The following is a 20857-nucleotide window of genomic DNA, read 5'->3' on the forward strand; positions in this document are numbered from 1 at the left end:
CCCCTAGCCCCAAATATAATCCACTCTACAACCCTCATTGCATACTCCTACGGTAAAAATAATGCCCTAAAATATAATACTTTTAGACTATGAATAGTCTAAAAGTACTTTTTTTTACCTTCAGTCCTGCCTGCTTCTCTTTTTCTTCTCATCCCCGCTCTCTAATAAAAAGCTTTGTCCTACACCTTAATGCCCCCCACACTAAAGGTCCGCCCTCTGATGAAACACTGAAGTTGCTGTATACTGTAGTATACTGTACTACCTTGGTGCTTGAACACTGTCCCCTCCCCAGGTCTCTTCTGCCTGGCTCCATTCCTCTGGCTAAGCAAGAAGGGTGAACTAGGACATCGATCACACAGGAACAAAATCCCAACACAAAGTTCAGAAATCATTGGCAATTTGAGCAGCAATGTTAACCTATCTACTGCCAGGGACTCATTTAAAGTGCTGAAGAGCAAAGATGTCACTTTACAGACAGAGCCAGGCCATGGTTCCTGAGCCAAGCCATGGAATTTTTAGTTGCTTTGTAAGTATGGGAAAGTGGGGCAACAAATAAGGGAGACAGAAGAAATGATGCCTTTAAATTGTGTCAGTGGTGAAGAACAATGAATGGACTACCAAAAGAACAAACACGTTCTGAAAGAAATGCATCCAGGCAAAGATTGTAAGACTTTGCCTTACCTGCTTTGGGCATAATGTCAGGAGTGATCAGTTCTTGGAAAACTTGTCAGTGAAAAAGAGAAGATTCTTAATGAAATTAATCAACATGGTGCCTGAAACAATGGGCATACGTACAGCAAAGAGTGTGAGGATGGAAGAAACAACCCATAGCTGACTGTCCAGCAGGTTGTCAGAGGCAGAAAATCACATAAAAGATTAACTATATTTCTCTACTTTTTGCCACTAGGCCACCCCACTACCCGTACTAAAACCAAGAGCTTTCTGCAAGAGTAGGGCCTAGGATTTTAGAACCTCAGGAACAGAGGATAGAGATATACAGTGATGATTGAGTAGTCTCACCTTAGCTAGATTCCTCAGCACACCAGGTGCCAGGAGTCTGTGGGTGATCGTAGTGGGGTGGTCTAGTGGCAAGAAGCTGTGCTGCAATCCCCAAGGCACATGGTGTGGATCCACCAGTGGCTCCAGAGTGGAAGGATGGACAGTCTCCCCCAGTGCGATTAACTGCCTATAAAAACCCGCCGGAGAGTCAGCTATGGGTCAGTTCTGACTCGACAATACACAAAACTATATATATAGATATATCGTTGTTGTTGATTGCCTTCCACTCAAGCACGACTTGTAACAACCCAATGAACAAAAAAGCCTGAAGCCATTGTTGTTATTGCTGTATATCTTTGAATAGGAACAATCCATAGCTGACCTTCCAGCAAGTTTTCAGAAGCAGTCAATCACACAGGAATAGATTATCCATCCTTCTCCTGTAAAGCAACTGGCAGATTCATATGTTCAATAGATACAGATATACCTATATATTTACCAGGAACTGCCCAGAGCATCTAACTTATAACTGCGTCTCTTTCCTTCTTATCTCAGTGACTGAGATAGAAGCTATAATTTGAATGATCTTGAATTTGACTCAATTGACTATTTTTAAAGAAATCATTTGGAAATTTCAATACCGGATTGAATACCAAGCTGATACAGTCATGCATCAATGAGACACAGAGTCATTGCCTCAGGCACTGCCCAGTGAAAGAAAGGGCAATGATATCTCCCTTCTAGTGGAAAAGCCATCCTAAAGTCCAGGTAAAAACACACGGTCAAGCAATTCCTCTCTCCAGGAAAACCAGGACTCATTCACCAGGACTCCCTCCACGTCCTCCCAAGCCAGAAAAGTTCCCACGGCTTCAACCACCACTTTTTTCCCTAATTCAATCTCTTACAGGTGTAGAGAACCCAGAGTCATTAAAATGTTTACACACTAAAGACATGTTTAAAAACGCGAGTTGAAAGCTGTGATACCAAAATACAGTCTATGCAGTCTGCAAAGGGAAAACAAATCAAATTCTTCTTCATATAAAGTCTTTTTGCTACATTCAGCCTCATTTCTACCTACATCTTCAGGGCGCTCACCTTTGTCTCATTAGTGCTGCCTCCACTACAGCAGCTCAGCAATTGAAGGCACTCATTTGGAAGCAGAGGACAAGCACCAAACACGGTAGCCAAGTTGAACTTCACAAATTGGAAAATCTGCCCTCTTGTTGGTTTTCAATTGCGGAAATGGGATTTCATTACAAAGACAATGCCTCTGAAAGCGTTTGGGCAGGAAACAGCACTCAGAGTACAGAGTCCCACAGATTCCCCACACATGGCTAAGAAGGGACTTAGGGCTTTGCAATACATGAGGATTAAAGGGATCTTTGCAGCCATTTTTGTCTGTGTAAAGCATTTCTGAAAGGATGTATAGGAACTTGGCAGCATGTCACCTCTGGGGAGGGATATTGCTGTTGTTTTGTGCTCTGTCTGAGTCAATCTGGGCTCATAGCAATCTCATGTGATGGGGGAGAACTGTCCCTAGGGTGTCTTAGGCTATGATAACTACAAGACTAGAACTCCAGATCTTTTCTCCCTCAGAGCAAGGGGTGGGTTCAAACCACTGACCTTTTGGGTTGAAGCCAAGCATGCAACCACTCAAGAGGACATGGGAAGGATTAACTGAGTATAAAAAGGTAAAAGAACTCACTTTTCATTCTGACCCATATACATGCAGTGTTATTGCTCTTGTTAGTGTGATATGCCGTTGAGTAAGAAGCTATGAGTAAGACTCGTAGCTCAACTTCTTGCAGTTTTCAGAAGCAATATGCCACACAAGAGGAAATTTCCCATCTTCTGTGGAACAGCTGGTAGACTTGAACCACTCATCTTTGGATTGGCAGTGTAACTCAATCTACTAAGCTATCAAGCTCTTTATATACATGGATTACTTATTCATAAAATGATTTTTAAAAGCAAATGAATGATCTAAACCCTGCAAAATAAAAGGGCTTTGAAGTTAATGTTCTACCATATGTCTATTAGTTTGTTATACTGTGATAGCTGGTATGTTGCTATGATACTAGAAGCTTTGCTACCAATAGTTCAAACATGAGCTGGGTCGCCTATGTTAGGCAAGTTTCCACAGAGCTTCCAGACTCAGGCAGCCTAGGAAGAAAGGCCTTTCTTCTGGAAATTAACTAATGAAACCTCAATGGAACACACATAATTTTGTTCAACTTGCTTACTGTGAACACATCATGTGTAAGAACCACACTCCATAGCCACAAATAACAATATGAGTGAACCACACATTTTCTGTCCCTTAAGTTTCTTCCTAGTTGTGTAGTCAAAAGAATCAGTGTAGAAGAGAACACTCTAACATACGATGAAAGCTTTGAATTCATATACTTAACTCTGCAATTGGGCTCACTTCTCATTCCCTTCGTAATCTTCAAGTAGTGCCAATTATCTAGTAGTCTCCACTAGATTTTGCAAATGAATATCCTCCTGTCTAATCTCATTGGCCTTTTCTAGTTCTCCTCCTTGGGAACATGGGCTCGGTGACTGGTTCTGTTGATGCCAGTGTCTCTCTATCCATTCTATGCTCTCTGCATCCTCCACTTCTGCCCTTAGTTACCGTGTTTTCTAACACCTGATCACACTTAAGAACGTGGATGATTCTCCTCACATTGCCTACAAATTTGAGCTCAAATGTCATAAATCGATAAATAACCCTTTACCATGAATCCCCGCATGGTGCAAAGAGTTCATGTGTATAACTGCTAACTGTAAAATTAAAGGTTAAAATCTTCCAGAGGAACCTCAGAAGAAAGGTCTGGTAATCTCCCCAAAAACTCTTCTGTTGAAAACTATACAAATAATAGCTCTACTAGCACATATGTAGGAAGCTCTGGTGGTCTAGTGCCAAGAAGCTGCACTGCAATCCCAAAGGCATGTGGTTCAAGGCTACCAGCTACTCTGCAGGAGAAGAATGGGCAATCTCCTCCCATGTGATTAACTGCCTCTGAAAACCGCTGAAGGGTCTGTTATGGGTCGGTTCCAACTCTATGGTACACAATAATGACGATAACACATATGTGGGTGTGATTAGTCAAGATCAATTCACTGGGTAACTAACTGGGTTTTACACTGTGTTTTAACCTATGTAGTGTCAGTACAACCCTAAACCATAACCTGTGCTGTGACCACTTTAGACAAACATGCCTTGCTCGCTAAGATCTCTTCAAGTTCGCCAGTCTTTGCCCTTGCCTTTGCCATTTCTTTTCCTCCTCGCTCTACCTTGTCTAAAACCAAAATTCATCGCCACCCTTCCAGACCCTGCTCAGTTTATTGTTGTTATTAGTGCTGTCAAGTTGACTCTGACTCTTAGTAAGAAACCCCCCTGTTCCTTGACCAACCTCATAATTTCTGCTGTGGTTAAGCCCACTGTTGTAGCAATCCATCTCACTGAAAGTTCTCCTTTCCTTCACTGACCCTCTACTTCTCTGAGCATGATGTCTTTTTCCAAACACTGGCTCCTTCTGATAATATGGCCAAAGTATAAAAAGTCAAATCTTACTATCAATTTCTATTTTCTCTGAAATGCCTTCTATGCCAATCTCTGTATTACTCTATCACTTCGCACCCACCTCAATTATAGCCCTAAGCATGTTCTTTCATAATTATTCATGTTTCTATCTCCCCTGCTAGAATGTGAGTTGCTCTCAAAAGCAGCAGCTATATTTTATTCATCTTTGAATCCACTGCACCTCCCTCCTAGCATTGCAAATAAATGTTTGCTGAATGAATTGCCTGAAAGTACTTTGGTAAAAATGTAACACATTATCCCCAAATTTTATAGACCTCTGTGGCTAAAATCTCATTTCTTTGTGAGCTCTCTCTGCATACCTATTGGCACGCTATGGCAGGTCTCAGGAGGGCCAGTTATTCAAAGGGAACTAACAAAGTGCCTGCTATTTGTAAACACAGCCATTTGTAAACCCTCTGGGCTAGATTTAGAGATTGCCTTTCTAACTCCCACAAACCTTTGAGAATGCATTCCACTTTAAGAAGCATTTCTTTTCCAAATGTCTGGAGTCCTATAAGTAACCTTTGTTTGCCCTGAAAATCCTTTTAGAGATGCTAGAAGAAGCTGAGAAATCAAAGAGTGACCCTGCAGGGACCCACCTGGTCAGTGGACCTCATTCAGCTGAGGAAGGAAAGGATTTCAGAGGAGGAGGAAAGGACTTCAGAGACAGGCTCTAATCCCTGCTCACCTAGGCTGTCATCCACTATTCAACTGTCTGCCCCTTTAAGCGCTCTCTCTTCCATAGTGAATGGGCTCCCCATGGCAGCCCATTAATCACAAGGTTATTCAAGTAAAACCACATTCCATGAGCAAAATGATAAACTGAGTGGCCTGAAGAACAGTGGATAACAAACTAGGTTAAGATTAGTGCTAGATACTTGTCTGAATAGAGTCCAAGTAGGCAGAGACCCAAAGACATCCAGTGAAGTCCATGCAGGCGCCTCGAGCCCTAGGATGTCTGCATCTCTGTTCTCTGAGCCCAAGAGTCGCCCAGATGTTCACACTCAGGATGTTGTCCCACTGTCACTTCCTGAGAGACTGTACTAGGAGCCAATCCAAAAACACAGTCTCCCTTACTCTCCATCTCCTGTAGTTGTTTTGTGCTGTTGAGTTGCCTGCAACTCATGGCAACCCTATGTACAGCCAGTCCCACTGTCTCTGACACACCTGCCCCATAACCCCTGTTACTGGGTAAATCCATCTCATCCAGGATCTTCGGCTCCTGCACCACCCTTCCACCCCTCCAAGCATGATGACTTCTCCAAGGACTAGTTCCTCCTGGCAACATCCACAAAGTAAGTGAGATGGAGCTTTAAAAATCTTTGCCTCCAAGGAGAAACTTGGCTTCACCCTCTCTATGACCAACCTGGTGTGTTTTTTTTTTTCTTTCTTTTGGTAGTTGATTGTATGTTCAGTAACATAAAATGTTCTTCTCAAAAAAAATTCTTCCCCAGAACCACAGCTCTAAAGCATCAATTCTTCTTCTATCATCCTTTGTCAGTGTCTAGTTGTCTAATGCATAGCAAGTAATTGTGAAGATCATGGCTTAGATCAGGTGCACCTTAGTCTCTAGAGTGACATTGTTGCTCTTCAGCACTCTGGAGAGGTCCCTGAAAGCATCTTTTCCCTTTTGATTTGTCTTTTGATTTCCTGACTGCTGGTCAACAATCAAAAATGTTGATTGTGGAACCAACCAAGCTGAAATTGTTAACAATCTCAATCTCTTCTCCATCAGCTGGTACTGCCAATTGGCCCAGTAGTGAGAATCTTTGTTTTCTTGATGTTGAACTTCAATCCATATGGAAGACTGAAGTCCTTGACCTTCTGCATTAAGTGCTTCAGGTCCTCCTCAGTTTCAGCAAGCAAGGTTGTGTCATCTGCATAATGTGAGTTGTTGATGAGTCTTCCTCCAATCCTAATGATACATTCCTCTTTATAGAGCCCAGCCTCCCAAATGATCTTTTCTGCATATAGATTGAAAAGGTACGGAGGTAGGACACATTCCTGACACACTCCTTTCCTAATTTTAAACCTTGCTCTATTCTGAGGACTGTTTCCTGACTCAAGCATGGGTTTTGCATGAGCACAATTAAGTGTTTTGGGATTCCTATTCTTCTCAAGGTTAGCCACAATGTTTCCTATTTGTCCTCATAACACTCAGCACTATTTGACTTCACATTATCTACCTGTATATATGCTGTCTCCCTACTCATACTTTAGGGCAAGATTATCTGTTTCCAGATAATCCAAGAATATGTTGTTGTTGTTGTTGTTGTCATTGTTGTTTTGTGCCATTGAGTCACTTGTAACTCATAGCCACCCTATGTACAATAGCCCTGAACCCTAGTCTATCCTGTACCAACTTAATTGTCTCTGACACACATACCCCCACTACCTCAGACACTGTGTCAATCCATCTCATCAAGGGTCTTCCTCTCTTATGCTGTCCCTCCACCCTTCCAAGCTTGATGTCCCTCTCCAAGGACTGGTCCCTCCTTTCAATACGCCAAAAGTACATCAGACATAAGCCTCAGAATCCTTGTCTCCAAGAAGCAGCCTGGTTTCATCCTCTCTAGGGGTAACCTATTTGTTCTCCTGTCCATATATGCAATACTCTTCCAACAGAGTAGTACTCTTTTTCTGCACTCTATCTTTATCGTTTGTTCACTCTTAGTATCTTTATTATTGAAATTTGGGCCTGAACTTTGCTTCTTTAAAGGCAGCTCTGATGACATAATGGTAGTGTGCTGGGCTACTAACCAAAAGGTTGGCAGTTCAAACCCACCAGCTGTACCAAGGGAGAAAACTGGCCAGTCTCCTTCGGCGAAGATTTACAGCTTTGGAAACCCACGGCAGAATTGCTATATGTCAGCCTTGACTCAAAGGCAGTGGGCTTGGTTTGGGATTTTTTTCTTCTTTAAAGGCAATATAGCTCTAAAATCATTATTTATGGAATATGGCTTTATAAAATGTATGCATTTTTTTAAAAAAGAAAGAAACAATGTCATCAACAACCTAGTCAAAGTAGAAGGCTCCGTGTTGGGCATAAAGCTGGAGAGACAACTGGAGCTAGACTATCAGATCCTTGTAGGCCCAGCAGAAGCATCTGATCTTTATTCTATGGTACCTGATAACCACTGGATTCTCCAAGAGCCTTTCATAAATGACATGGTTTTCACGGGCCTGAAAGGTGGAGGTAGAAGAGAAGCCTAAGTCACTGTCCAGCAACGTGCCATTGGCATCTGCCATGTGATGGTCTACGCTGAACTTGGGGTGGGACAAGAGTACTTACGGTTCTGGGGTGTAGAGGGGGTCCGAGCCATGCCGGATGTACTGAGTGCAGTGGAACACTCTGTAGGCCAGTCCTGCCAGGAAGTCTCGTGGACTCAGGTATCCTGCCACTGGCCTCACAGTGAACCCAGACCTTTCTAAAGAGACAAGAGAAAGAGCCAATGAAATGTGAACTCAGCCGCACTGGCATGCACAAGAAGGAATTTCAATTCTGTCCAAGGATGTTCTGGAAATAAAGGAACCAACGTACCAAAATTCTTACCAGTTGAATGGCACACATGATTCACTCTTATCACACCGGGAGAACAAGATAGTGAAATACACTCCCAAGCATTGGTTTCCAGGAGAATGACACATTTATTCAAATAGAAAGAAGATGAGATACTTAAGGATTCAAATTCAAGAGGCAAATACGTCAAGAAACCTCAGGTAACAATCTAAAGTGACATCTATTTCCCACTATTTCCTGATATTGTTAAAAAAGACATGACCAGGGACCATTCTCTGCATGTCTTCACAAATGTACAGGGACTGGAGCCCTTGAGTAGCATCTTGGGATCCGTTCACCTGGCAGCCTTCTATTATCATAGTGATGCCTCCTAGCCCCTTCACTCTATATATTTGTATTCTAGGTTATTATTAAAACAATCCTATTAATGACCATTAAGTTAAAGAGGCTGTTAGCGCTGTCTAATCAACTACAATGCATAACCACCTTATGAATAGGAAGCTATGGAGAACTGTCCTGTGCCACCATCATGATCTTTGTCATGAACAGTAGATCTCAGCCCTGCCCTGTCCTGCACTGTCCTCACAGCCTCTGTCATGCTCAAGCTCACTGTGGTAGATACTGTTCCAATTCGTCTCACTGAGGATCGTCCTCTGTTCTGCTGATCCTCTCTCTACATTTCCCTTGAGCTGTGATGTTGGAGAAGGGCCGTGAACATCTCATGGACGGCCAACAGAATGAACAGATATGTCTTGGAGACAGTGCAGCTGGAGTGCTCTTTGGAGGCAAGAAGGATGAGGCTTCACCTCACATACTTTGGGCCTGTTGCTAGGAGGGGCTATTGCTTAGAGAGGGACATAATGTTGGGAAGGGTGGAGGATTGGCAAAGAAGAGGAAGGCCCTCAACCAGGTGGACTGACAAGGTGACTGCTGCAAAGGGCTCTTGTGTGTCAGGAAGTGTGAGGATTGCGCAAGACAGGACAGCATTCAGATCTTTTGTTCAGAGGGTTGCTGTGAGTTGTACTCAACTTGATGGCACCTAACAACCACTACTACTTTTCCCAGCATGACGTCTCTCTCAAGAGACTGTTCTCTTGAAAATACATCCAAAGCAAGTGAAATAATGTTTCCCATCCTTGCCTCTAAGGAGTCCTCTGGTTGCATTTCCTTCAAGACAAATTGGTTGAAGAGATAGATGGACTAAAACTCTGCAAGCTCTATTGGTGGGGACAAAGCAAGCAGAATACAGTAGTATGTATTAAAAGGCCTAACGCCACTAAGTCTGTTTGGTGGGTCAACTGTGTTTTCAGTGTCGGAACTACCTAAGGTTTCCCTCTCATGAAGGACCAGAAAACATACGACAGGAGAGCTGTTCTCATTCCTGATGCCAGCATTGTCAGGACACCCTCTCCCCAGTCTGAAAAGCTCAGCCCATTAGGAGAGTATCTCGGAATTGTGGGAAATAGTTTTAAAAGATAAGAAACAATTAGGCTTATAAAACAAGCTCATTTGGGGCTTTTGGCACGTAGCTGGAATAAATCCCGACCTCCTGCCTCATCAGACTGGTGTCTTTTTTTTTTTTATTTTTTCAGACTGGTGTCTTAGCATCCCAAAAGTCCTTGCTTTGAATTGGTCACAACTGAGTGTCCAAAGGACCAGTACATTTTTTTTTCTTTTAGTCTATCACTTATATAGTTTATCCCACATGTGGAATGCAAGCCACAGTACACAAGTTGTTTGTTGTTGTGTACCATCGAGTCAGAACCAACCCATAGCTGACCCTCCAGTGAGTTTTGAGAGGCAGTTAATCACACGAGAGGAGATTTCCCATCCTTCTCCCACAGAGCAGCTGGTGGATTTGAACTGCATGTCTTTGGGATTACAGCATAGCTTCTTACCATAGCAGTATTTTAAAAATTTTATTAGTTATATAAGACCCTAGATGAGACGATTGACGTAACAAATGGGGTAATAGTGGTAGGTGTACTGGAGGCAGTGAGACTGGCTCAGGATAGGGCAGGCTTCAGGGTTGCTATGAGTGACCGGCGATTCTATCGCACATTACAAAAGCATCTATTTGTAATAGTTATGTATTTGTATGTGTATAAGAAAAACCATATGCAATTATCCACAAGGGAGCTGTGGTGGCCTAATCATACAGAGTAGCTCTGTTAGCCCAGAGGTCACAGCTCTCAGGCAGTTTGAATCCACCAGCACCTCTACTGAGAGAAAGATGGGCAATCCCCTCCTGTGTGATTTACAGCCTCAGAAAAACTGTTGGACAGTCAACTATGAGTCAGTTCCAACTCAAGAGTAATGAGCTTGAGGGGGATATTTATTAAATAGTTACATCCAAGATATTTCATTTGTGTAGTTCCTGGGTGAAGGAAGCAACACACTCCTTTTTTTAAAGGAAAGTTTGTATGTTCAACTCCACCCTGAAGAACTCTGGAATAAAAGCCTAGTGACCTACTTCTGAAAAACCAAATAGACATTGAAGACCCTAGGAAACACTATTTAGGGCTACCATGAATCAGAGGTGACTCACACACTTACATTGTGCTGACTATGTGTGAATGAGTAATGCAAAATGAATTCCCAGCAACCTGTCTGCCAAAGGCTGTGAGTAATACTACTATTAATAAAAATAGCTAAGACTCTGTGCTATGCTCATTGTGTGTCAGGCACGTCCATTACCTTCTCCCTCACAGCACTCTTGTGATGTAGTATAATTATTATTTCCACTTACAGAGTAGGAAACTGAGGCAGAAAGAATTAAGAGAGCCTCATCTAAGGTCAATTTGATTCTGTTACTGTGTATTATTGAGTTGGAACCAACTCATAACTGGCCCTTCAGTGGGTTTTAAGAGGCAGTTAATCACATGGGAGGATATGGCCAGTCTTTCTTGCACAGAGCCACTGATTTGAACCTCATGCATTTTGGGTGGCAGCCCAACTCCTTAGCACTAGTCCACCAGATCTCAAAATAAAAAAAAACTAAAAATCCTCAACCCTGGGTTAAGAGGCAACATCATGATAGAAGGAGAAAGGTTGAAATTGTCAGTTATTTCATCTTGCTTAGATCCATAGTCAATACCCTTAGTACCAGCACTCAGGAGATGAGAAGACATATAGCATTGGGGAAAGTCAGCTGTCATGGACCTCTCCAAAGTTCTGAAGAATAATTATGTCATGTTTAAAGGCTAAGGTGTACCTAATACAAGCCCCAGTCTTTCCAATTCTCTGCCTGCATCTGCAATTTGATCGATGAAGAAGGATGACAGGAGAGGAATCGATATAATTGAGTGTTGGCATTGGAGAAGAGTGCTGAATATCTCATGGACTATCAAAAGAATAAACAGATAAGTCTTGGAGTAAATATAACCAGAGTTCTCTTTAGAGGCAAAGATGGAGGTGTTCCATTGCACATATTTTGGGCATGTTGTTAGGAAAGGCTATTCCTTTAAAAGGGATATAACGCCTGGAAAGGTGGATGATTAGCAAAGGAGGGGAAGACTCTCAATGAGATGGACTTATTTAGTAGTGTCTGTGGCACTGGGCTCAAATGTGTCAAGAATTACAAGAATGAAGCAGGCTAGGACAGAGTTCAGATCTGTTGTTCATAGGATCGCATTGAGTTGTACTCAAGTTGATGGCATTTAAAACCAACAATTAAAACAACTATGAGATATCATCTCACCCCAGTCATAACTGCAAAATTTAACAGAACAGCAAGCAATAAATGCTGGCAAGGTTATGGAGAAACTTGAACCCTTATTCACTGTTCGTGGGAGTGTAAAATCATGCAACCACTGTGAAAGGTGGTAAGGCGCTTTCTCAAAAAGTTGCAAATAGAGATATCATTCGACCTAGCAATTCCACTACTGGGAATATACCCCAAAGAGGCCATAAGGGCCATCCAAGCAGATATACGCACACCTATGTTTATTGCAGCTTTGTTCACAATAGCAAGGAGTTGGAAACAACCTAAGTGCCCATCAACAAACGAATGGATAGAAAAACTGTGGTATATTTACACAATGGAATACTACACTGCATTGAAAAACAAGGAACTCATGCAATATTATTCAAAATGAGTGACCCTGGAGGACATTATGCTGAGTGAAGTATCTCAGTCACAAAAGGACAAATACTGCATGGTGCCACTGTTGTAAAGCAGGACTGACCTCAGGGTTGGGAGGAGACTGAGAAGGATGGGTTCAATAATGTATACTGCATTGAAACAGATGAGGTAGAAAACTGTTTAAGAGGGAAAATTATTAGGTATTTTTGTCATGACAGGAGTCCAAAGTAAAGGCTGTATAGTGGAGTGGACCTGAGGGAGGGATTGTAAAACAATGAAAGATTTTTTCTTTTACTTTTCCAAGAGGGTAGTGTACTAGAAGGGTAGGTTGGGAGGGGAGAAAAGTGCAACAATGAATGAATGGAAATCCAAAGTCTCTGTAAATTTTCATTGAAATTAATAATAAATTTTTTAAAAAGGGGAAAAAATGTTAAATGACAAGAACAGAAGTGGCATTTGTTAAAAATAAAATCTATAAGAAAAAAAAACAAAAAAAATTCAGCTAGCAAGTGACAGAACATTAGACTCAATTTAGGTTTTCTGCATCCAGAATTTATCCTCTTAACCAGGGTTTCTTCCCGTCTTTAATAAAAATATTAAGTAATGTTAACATCAGGAGAAATATGACATGAATCATGACATAATATGCTAATTACAGAGAATTAAAAGCAATACAGTAAAAAAAACAAGCCTTATCTTGACTCCTTGGGTGATCAAGCCCCCATAAATATATAATATGTGCATAACTATGTGAGAAACAAAGAGGGATATGATAGAGACAGGGTAATTAAAGAGACTATAATCTGGTTTGAAAAATAACATAAGGTATTATAGGCAATTAATCTTCATTATTTGTGAATTCTGCATTGAAAACTAGCTCAATCACTAAAAAATTTTTGTAACTACCAAATCAGTACCTATGGAGCTTTCACTGTCATCCATAGATACAAAAGATCGCAAAACCTTTGAGTTGCCTGACACACACGTCCCAGGCTGAGGAAGAACTAGCTGATGCGCTGCCTTCTTGTTTCTGCTCATATATTGCAAACAAGTGTTCTTTTCACGGTCTGTTTAGTGGCACATTGTTCACATTTTTTATGCTACTTGGTGATTTCATGGTTTAAAGTGGTCCCTGAGCACTGTGTTGGAGTACCATCTACTGTTTCTAACCCCAAGAAGACCGTGATGTGCCTTACAGAACAAATGCATGCTAAACAAGTATTGTTCATGCTGCTGACTGGGAGGGACATGTTAATCAGTCAACAACACATATTAAATAAGATGTCTTTAAACAGGTGCATGTATGAACAAGGTTAGAGACTGACCAACTCATAAAAATGTTGTGACCAGAGGCTTGAAGGAAATTAACCTTGTAGTTTAGTGTTGATGATCAAGTTGAGGTCTGCTGAGACATTGCATTTTCACCCCAGAAATACTGAATCAGGATCCATATTCTTAAAAGATCCACAAATGATTCTTGCAGATCTCAAGTGATTCTTATACATAAATGTTCTTAGGGAGCTCTCATGGCCAAGTGGCAAGAAGCTGTGCTGCAATCCGGAAGGCATGTGGTTTGAATCCAACAGCTGCTCCACAGAAGACAGATGAGCAATCTCTTCCCCTGCGATTATCTGCCTCTGAAAACCTGTTGGGGGCTCAGTGTGGGTCTGTTCTAACTCAATGGTACACCACCACAACAATATAATCTTAACCTCTGAAATTGATTGCTAAGTAGTAAGACCAACCAGCAGTTCTCTCGATTTCTTTTCCTTAGTGATAAATACAGTAGGTGAGATTCACATTAAGGATCCTCTGCCATGGCCATACCCATAGTCCTGCATGTAGATCTCAGCGCTCTCGTGCTCTCTCGTCTCTCCTCCCACTCTCCCGCTCTCCCACTCTCTCTCTCTCTCTCATATAGGCTTGATGCAAACTCAGAGAGGGGAGAGATCACAATGTCTAGACTGATTTGGGTTCATAAAGAAGACAGGATTGATTTTGAGTATTGAAGAATGAGAAAAATTTAAGTCCATGAAGAAGATACAATATCCCAGGAAGGGGAAGACTAACTCCTTGCTAGAGAGGAAAGTCTGTGTAGGGAAGTGATAGCAGGGAGCAAACTTAGAAAGCTGGACCAAAGTAAACTTGAGATCAGCAGCTCAGACTTTATCTAATAAACAAGGATCAGCAAACTCCGATAGCTGACAGGCCAAATCCAACTTGGCACTTGTTTTTTAACACCCTGTGACCTAAGAATAGTTTTTACATTCTTTTAATTATTAAACATTACCTATTCCATCAAGTCAATACCAACTCATGACAGACTCACATTTGTCCAAGTAAGACTATGCTCCATAGAATTTTCAATTATTGATTTTCAGAAGTAAACTGGTAGGTCTTTTTCATGAGGTACCTATGTGTACTAGAACCACCAGATTTTTGTTTGACAGTCAAGTTCATTAATGTTTACACTACCCAGGAATCACATGATTACTTTGCCATCTTAGTAACAGGCTGAATATTGCCTTTTGTCCCCAAAAGTCTAAAATGTTACTCTGGCCCTTTACAAAAACCATTTACCAGTCATAAAAATCTCTGTAGACAATGTGAATACATAGATAGTGTGAAACACAATGTATATGAACTTTGTAATAAAACAAATATAAAATAAAAAATTATTTTGTTGTTATTTTCGGAATGATAAGCTTTAGCTGAAACCAGTGGGCAAGAAAGCAGATAGGAGCGATACAAGGACCAAGGATGTAATATAATTAGGACCTCAACTTGGGTGGTAATCTTAGAACGAAAGATAAGGGCAATTTAAGGGTGATTATCAAAGTCAAAAGTGTCAATATTTGGAAGCTGGCACACTGACTAATGGCACTCAAAGATACCTGTAATGGAAAATACTATTTTATGTGATAAAGACTCTTTGCAAATGTGACTGAGTTGAGGATCTTAAGGTGGAAAGAGTGTTTTGGATTATCCAAGCAGAACTGATGTAATCACAAGAATCTGTCTGAGAGGGATGGAAGACAATGAGAGTCAAAGACTGAGATGCGAGGTAGAAGCAAGAGGTCGAAGTGATTCAAAGATGAAGCCACATGCCAAACAATGAGAGCAGACTCCGTAATTCGGACCTGTCAACACCTTGATTATGAGCTCTGACTTCCAGAACTATGAGATAATAAATTAGTGCTATTTTTTTCCTTTTTTTTTAATGTGTGTACCGTCAAATTGGATCTGACTGGTACAGGAGGCGATTGTTCCTCCTTCTTCAGCAGAGCATCTGGTGGATTTGAACCACGCACCTCTGGGATTGCAGTGCAGTTTCCTACCACTAGGCCACCAAAGCTCACCAAATTAGTGCTATTTTAAGACATTGTTTGTGACCATAGTTAGTCCCCAGGTTCAAACTTTGAAACAGTCATAAAACATTATTATTATTATTAATTATTATTATTATTCTTTCTATATCATTAAGTTTAAAATTAAAATTTTTCACTGTCTCTAGAAGTATCTCTTCAATTTTTTTTTTTTGTGCATGAAAAGAGGATAAGCAGGATTGTGAGAATGGCAGAGGCTAGAACAGCATTTCGATTTGTTGTTCAGAGATTGCTATGCGTTGTACTCAACTCCTAACAATAAAGCCAACATATACTAAGACAAACATTTAAGTAGCAATACTTAATGTTTCCAACTTGCATACAAAGCCAATTAAGAGACATAGGAATTAACGCATAGTCTCAGAACTACATGTATTTGTTTCAGCAACAGCAGGAAATGAATACAGAGACTGATTAGATACTCTGGTGTATGGAAGAGTAGGAATTCAAGAGAAAGAGTCCTTAGAACAAAGCTTGATGAGTCAAGAGAAGAAACTGTCACAGAGTGAAACAGTGAGGAGGATGTAGAAGTGACTTAATAGGAGCCAAAGTGGGCAATGAAGTTTTTGTTTTTAGAATATTACATTCTAAAAGGGAAGGAGACATTTAAAAAAAAACAAAAAAAACAAAAACCAAAACAGAGAACAAACATTTAAGTTCAATGAAGAACAAAAGAGGGAGTAGGGTTACCACGAAACTTTGACCCCTTTCAGGTGAGGAAGAGAATGAGGGACAATGAAATGTTCCCAGGTGCTAGGACCTTCAGTGAAAAGAGAGTGACCACACAGGGAATGACTTTCATTCTTCATGGATGATATTCTTGATATCCTCCCACAGCTCATCTGGTCGTTGCTCATTAGTGTTCAAGGCCTCAAACTTGTTTCTGAGGTGGTTTTGAAATTCAGGTGGGATAGACTCAAGGTCACATTTTGGTTCCAGTGGAGTTGATTTCATTTTCTTTAGCTTCCGCTTACACTTATATATGAGTAGTTAGTTGGTGTTCTGTTCTGGCCTAGTTTTCACAGCTGATATTGAGCTTCCATAGTGGTTCTTTGCAGAGATGTAATCAACCTGATTCCTATGCATACCATCAGGTGAAGTCCATGTGTATAGCCTGTGTTTATGTTTCTTATAAAATGTATGTGTAATTAAAAAGTCTTTGTGCAAAACTCTATCATTCTATCTCCAGGTTAATTTCTGTCACCAAGTCCATGTTACCTAACTACTGATCCTTCTTCTCTATTCCCAACTTTTGCATTCTAGTTACCCATTATTATTAATACATCTTGATTGCATGTTAAATCAATCTCTGACTGCGTTATGCAGATGAGCATAACATTATACAACCCTGCATTATACAACCCTGCTTGCTGAAACTGAGGAGGACCTGAATTGCTTGCTGCAGAAGGTAAAAGACTGCAGCCTTCAATATGGACTGAAGTTTGGTGTCAAGAAAACAAAGAGTATCTCTGCTGATTGGCAGCATCATGATAGATAGTGAAGAGATTGAGATTGTTAACAGCTTCAGAGTGCTTGGCTCCACAATCAACACTTTTGTAACCAGTAGCCAGGAAATTAAAAGACAAATTACATTGGGAATGTCTGCTGTTAGAGATCTCTCCAAAGTACTGAAAAGCAACAATGTTAGTCTAGAGACTAAAGTACACCTGATCCAGACCATAGTCTGCAATTACTTGCTATGCATCAGAAAGCTGGACAATGACTAGGGATGATAAAAAGAGAATTGATGTCTTTGAGATGTGGAGTATTGAATATGCCATGGACTGCTAGAAGAACAAACAGGTTCATCCTAGAGAGGGTAAGACCAGGCTGCTCCATGGAAGTCAGGATTCTGAAGTTTTGTCTGGCATACTTTGGACATGTTGCAAGGAGGGACCAGTCCTTGGAGAGGGGCATCATGCTTGAGAGGGTAGAGAGACAGCACAGGAGAGGAAGACCCTCAATGAGATGGATTGATTCAGTGATTGGGTAATTGGGGTATGTGTCAGGGACAATAAGATTGGCACAGGATAAAGCAGGGTTTAGGGCTGTTGTAAATAGGGTCACTATGAGTCGCAGGTGACTTGTCGGCACATTACAACATTAACAACACACAGAATGTGAACCTGAGGTAAATGCATACCTCATATTGTTCACCACTGAAACATCAGCGATCAATACAGCCCTGCTACATAATTTATACTTTAAAACTGCTGTATGGGCCCACGCCCCCTGACAATAAAAGAAGGTGGGTTGCGCTTTCTCAGACCAAGCTCTGTCTGGTTTTCGGATCCATCCCTTCAAGTCTTATGGTCGCTCGTCAGACTCTAACGGCCAAGATGGTGAAGCAGATCGAAAGCAAGGAAGATTTTATGGCATGCCTGAACGGTGCTGGAGACAAACTCATAGTGGTCGACTTCTCAGCCACATGGTGTGGGCCTTGCAAAATGATTAAGCCTTTTTATCATTCCCTATCTGAAAAGTTTAGCAACGTGGTGTTCCTCGAAGTTGATGTGGATGACTGTCAGGATGTTGCTTCAGAGTGTGAAGTCAAATGCATGCCAACGTTTCAGTTTTATAAAAAAGGACAAAAGGTGGGTGAATTTTCTGGTGCTAACAAGGAAAAGCTTGAAGCCACCATTAGTGAACTGATTTAATCATATTTACGGAAAACAACCAGCTGCCAGCTGTTTAAAACTTTTTTTTTCTACAAAAAAAAAGATCAAGTATGAAGATTATATGCCTGATTGCCATCTGATTATAAATTACAATAAAATATTAATTCTACCCTTTTTAAAAAAAAACTGCTGTATGATTGACCGACTTTTCCCAGAGAAAATCACTAATGTTCAATATCAGCCATGATATGATTTCATCCATTATATAATTTTTAAGTATATAATTTCTTTTTTTATTTTATTGAAATTTGAATGAAAGTTTTTAAAGAACTTGGGTTTCCATTCATTCATTGTTGCACATTTTCTTCTCTGCCTCCAGTACACTTTTTTCTTTGGTAAAAGTTCTTTCATTGTTATACAGCCCCCCCACCATTACCACTTTACTGTGCAGCTCTTATTCTGGATTCTTGTCATGCCAATAACATGTAATCGTATATTCCTTTTATACAGTTCTCTCCCTCGTCTGTTTCAAAGCTGTGTACATTATTTATGTCCTATTTTCTTAATTTTTCCCCCAACCCAAGTGTCAGTTCTGTTTTATAACAGTTGTATTCTGCAGCATTTGTCTTTTTGTGACTGAGATATTTCACTCAGCATAACGTCCTCCATGGTCACCCATTTTGTTTAATATTTCCTGAGTTCTTTGTTTTTCAGGACTACATAATATTCCATTGTGTGAATATACCACAGCTTCTCTATCCATTGGTTTGTTGCTAGGCACTTGGGTTGGTTCCAACTCTTTGCTACTGTGAAGAAAGTAGCAATAAACATGGGTGTACATGTATCTGCTTGGATGACAATTTTGGTTTCTTTAGGGTATATTCCCAGTAGTGGAAGTGCTGGGTCAAATGGTACTCCTATTTCTAACTTTTTGAGAAAACACCATACTGCCTTCCACACTGGTTGCACCATTTTACACTCTCACCAACAGTGATTAAGTGTTCCAGTCTCTCTACAACCTCGTCAGAATTTGTTGCTTGCTGTTCTCATGAATTCTGCTATTCTTACTGGGGTGAGATGATATCTCATAGTTGTTTTGATTTGCATCTCTCTCAGAGCTAGAGATTTTGAACATTTGTTCATGTGTTCGCCATCTGAATGTCTTCTTTGGTGAAGTGTCTGTTCATATTCTGTGCCCATTTTGATATTGGGTTGTTTACATTTATCTTGATGTGGTGCTCGAGTATTTTATAAATTCCAGATATAAGTGCCTCATCAGACATGTCATTACCAAATATTTTTCCCAGTCTATGGCTTTCCTTTTTACCTTGTTGGAGAAGTTTTTGGATGTGCATAGGGATTTGATTCTTGGAAGGTACCATTCATCTATTTTATACTCTCCTGGTTGTAGGTTTTTCAGGATGCTTGGAAAACTGTTAATGCTGTGGATTAGTGTTTCAAGGATTCTTTCAAGCTTTTCTCTAATGACGTTTTAGTCCTAGGTCCTTGAACCTCTTTGAGTTGGTGTTTGTGTATGATGTGAAGTGTGGGTCTTGTCTGAGTTTTCTGCAGATGGGTTTCCAACTTTGCCAACACCATTTGCTTAAAAGGCTGTCATTTCTCCACTTAACTGATTTCATCTTCTTGTACAAAATCAGTTGATTATAGTAGATGGGCTGATTTCCAGGCTCTCAATTCTATTCCTCTAGATTTATGTATCTGTCATTGTACCAGTACCACACTGTCTTGACCACCATAGCAGTGTAGTAGGAATTGAAATAAGGGAGTGAGATGTCCCCTTCCTTGTTTCTCTTTTTAAGGAATACTGTGTTTATTTGGGGCCTCTTTCCATTCCAAATGAAACTGGAGATTGCCTTTTCCATCTTGTTGAAGAATGGAATTGGTATTTGTATTGGAATTTAATTGAGCGTGTAAATTGCCTTTGGTAGAATTGTCATTTTCACAATACTGAGTCTTCCTATCTATGACCAAAGCATATTCTTCCATTTCTCCACTTCTCTTTTTTGTTTCTTATAGTAATGGTTTGTCATTTTCTTTGAATAGATTCTTTGTGTTTCTAGTTAGATTAACTCCCAAGTATTTAATCTTGTGATTAGCTATAGTGATGGGTATTGTTTTTCTTAGCTCCAGTTCTATATCATCTTTGTCACTGTAGAAAAATGCAGTTGATTTTTGTATGTCGATATTGCAAACTGCCACTTAGCTGAATTGGTCAATTATGTCCAGTTGTTTTCTTGTTGAATCTTTAGGGTTTTCTAAGTATATTATTGGTTTGTCCTGGAGAAGGTGAAGTCGGAATGCTCCTTGGAGTCAAGGATAATGAAGCTTCTTCTGACATATTTTGGGCACGTTGCAAGGAGGGATTGGTCCTTGGAGAGGGACATCATTTGCAGAGTGGAGGGGAAGCACAGGAGAGGAAGACCTTCGATGAGATGGATCGATTCTGTGACTGGAATGGTGGGAATGAATGTGTTTGAGATGGCTAGGTTGGCACAGGATAGAACAGCGGTTAGGGCTCTTGTACGTAGGGTCACTGTGAGTTGCAAGCGACTAGATGGCACATAACAACAAGTATATTATCTGTATATAGAGATAATTTTACCTCCTCTTTGCCCATTTTGATACCTCTTATTTCCTTATATT

At 40.6% G+C, this 20857-nt stretch overlaps 2 protein-coding genes across 3 annotated transcripts in view; one reads left to right on the forward strand and one right to left on the reverse strand.

Moving 5' to 3' along the window:
- The window catches only part of TPH2 (tryptophan hydroxylase 2), a 224742-nt gene that overhangs the window by 115328 nt on the left and 88557 nt on the right, over positions 1 to 20857 (reverse strand). For both annotated transcript variants that reach the window (XM_006882567.1, XM_006882568.1), the window contains exon 7: positions 7878 to 8013. In XM_006882567.1, the coding sequence (XP_006882629.1) occupies positions 7878 to 8013 (136 nt within the window). The remainder of the gene's footprint in view (positions 1 to 7877; positions 8014 to 20857) is intronic.
- Positions 17915 to 18232, forward strand: LOC102852712 (thioredoxin-like). The gene has a single exon (XM_006882566.1). It carries the CDS (start codon positions 17915 to 17917, stop codon positions 18230 to 18232), a length of 318 nt encoding a protein of 105 aa, XP_006882628.1.

Source organism: Elephantulus edwardii, unplaced genomic scaffold (genome assembly GCF_000299155.1).
Source record: "Elephantulus edwardii isolate Elephantulus edwardi_28Jun2011 unplaced genomic scaffold, EleEdw1.0 scaffold00021, whole genome shotgun sequence".
Lineage (NCBI taxonomy): Eukaryota > Metazoa > Chordata > Mammalia > Macroscelidea > Macroscelididae > Elephantulus > Elephantulus edwardii.

Excerpts from the sequence above, each read along its gene's own strand:
- LOC102852712 (XM_006882566.1), top strand. The coding sequence starts at position 17,915 with ATGGTGAAGCAGATCGAAAGCAAGGAAGATTTTATGGCATGCCTGAAC.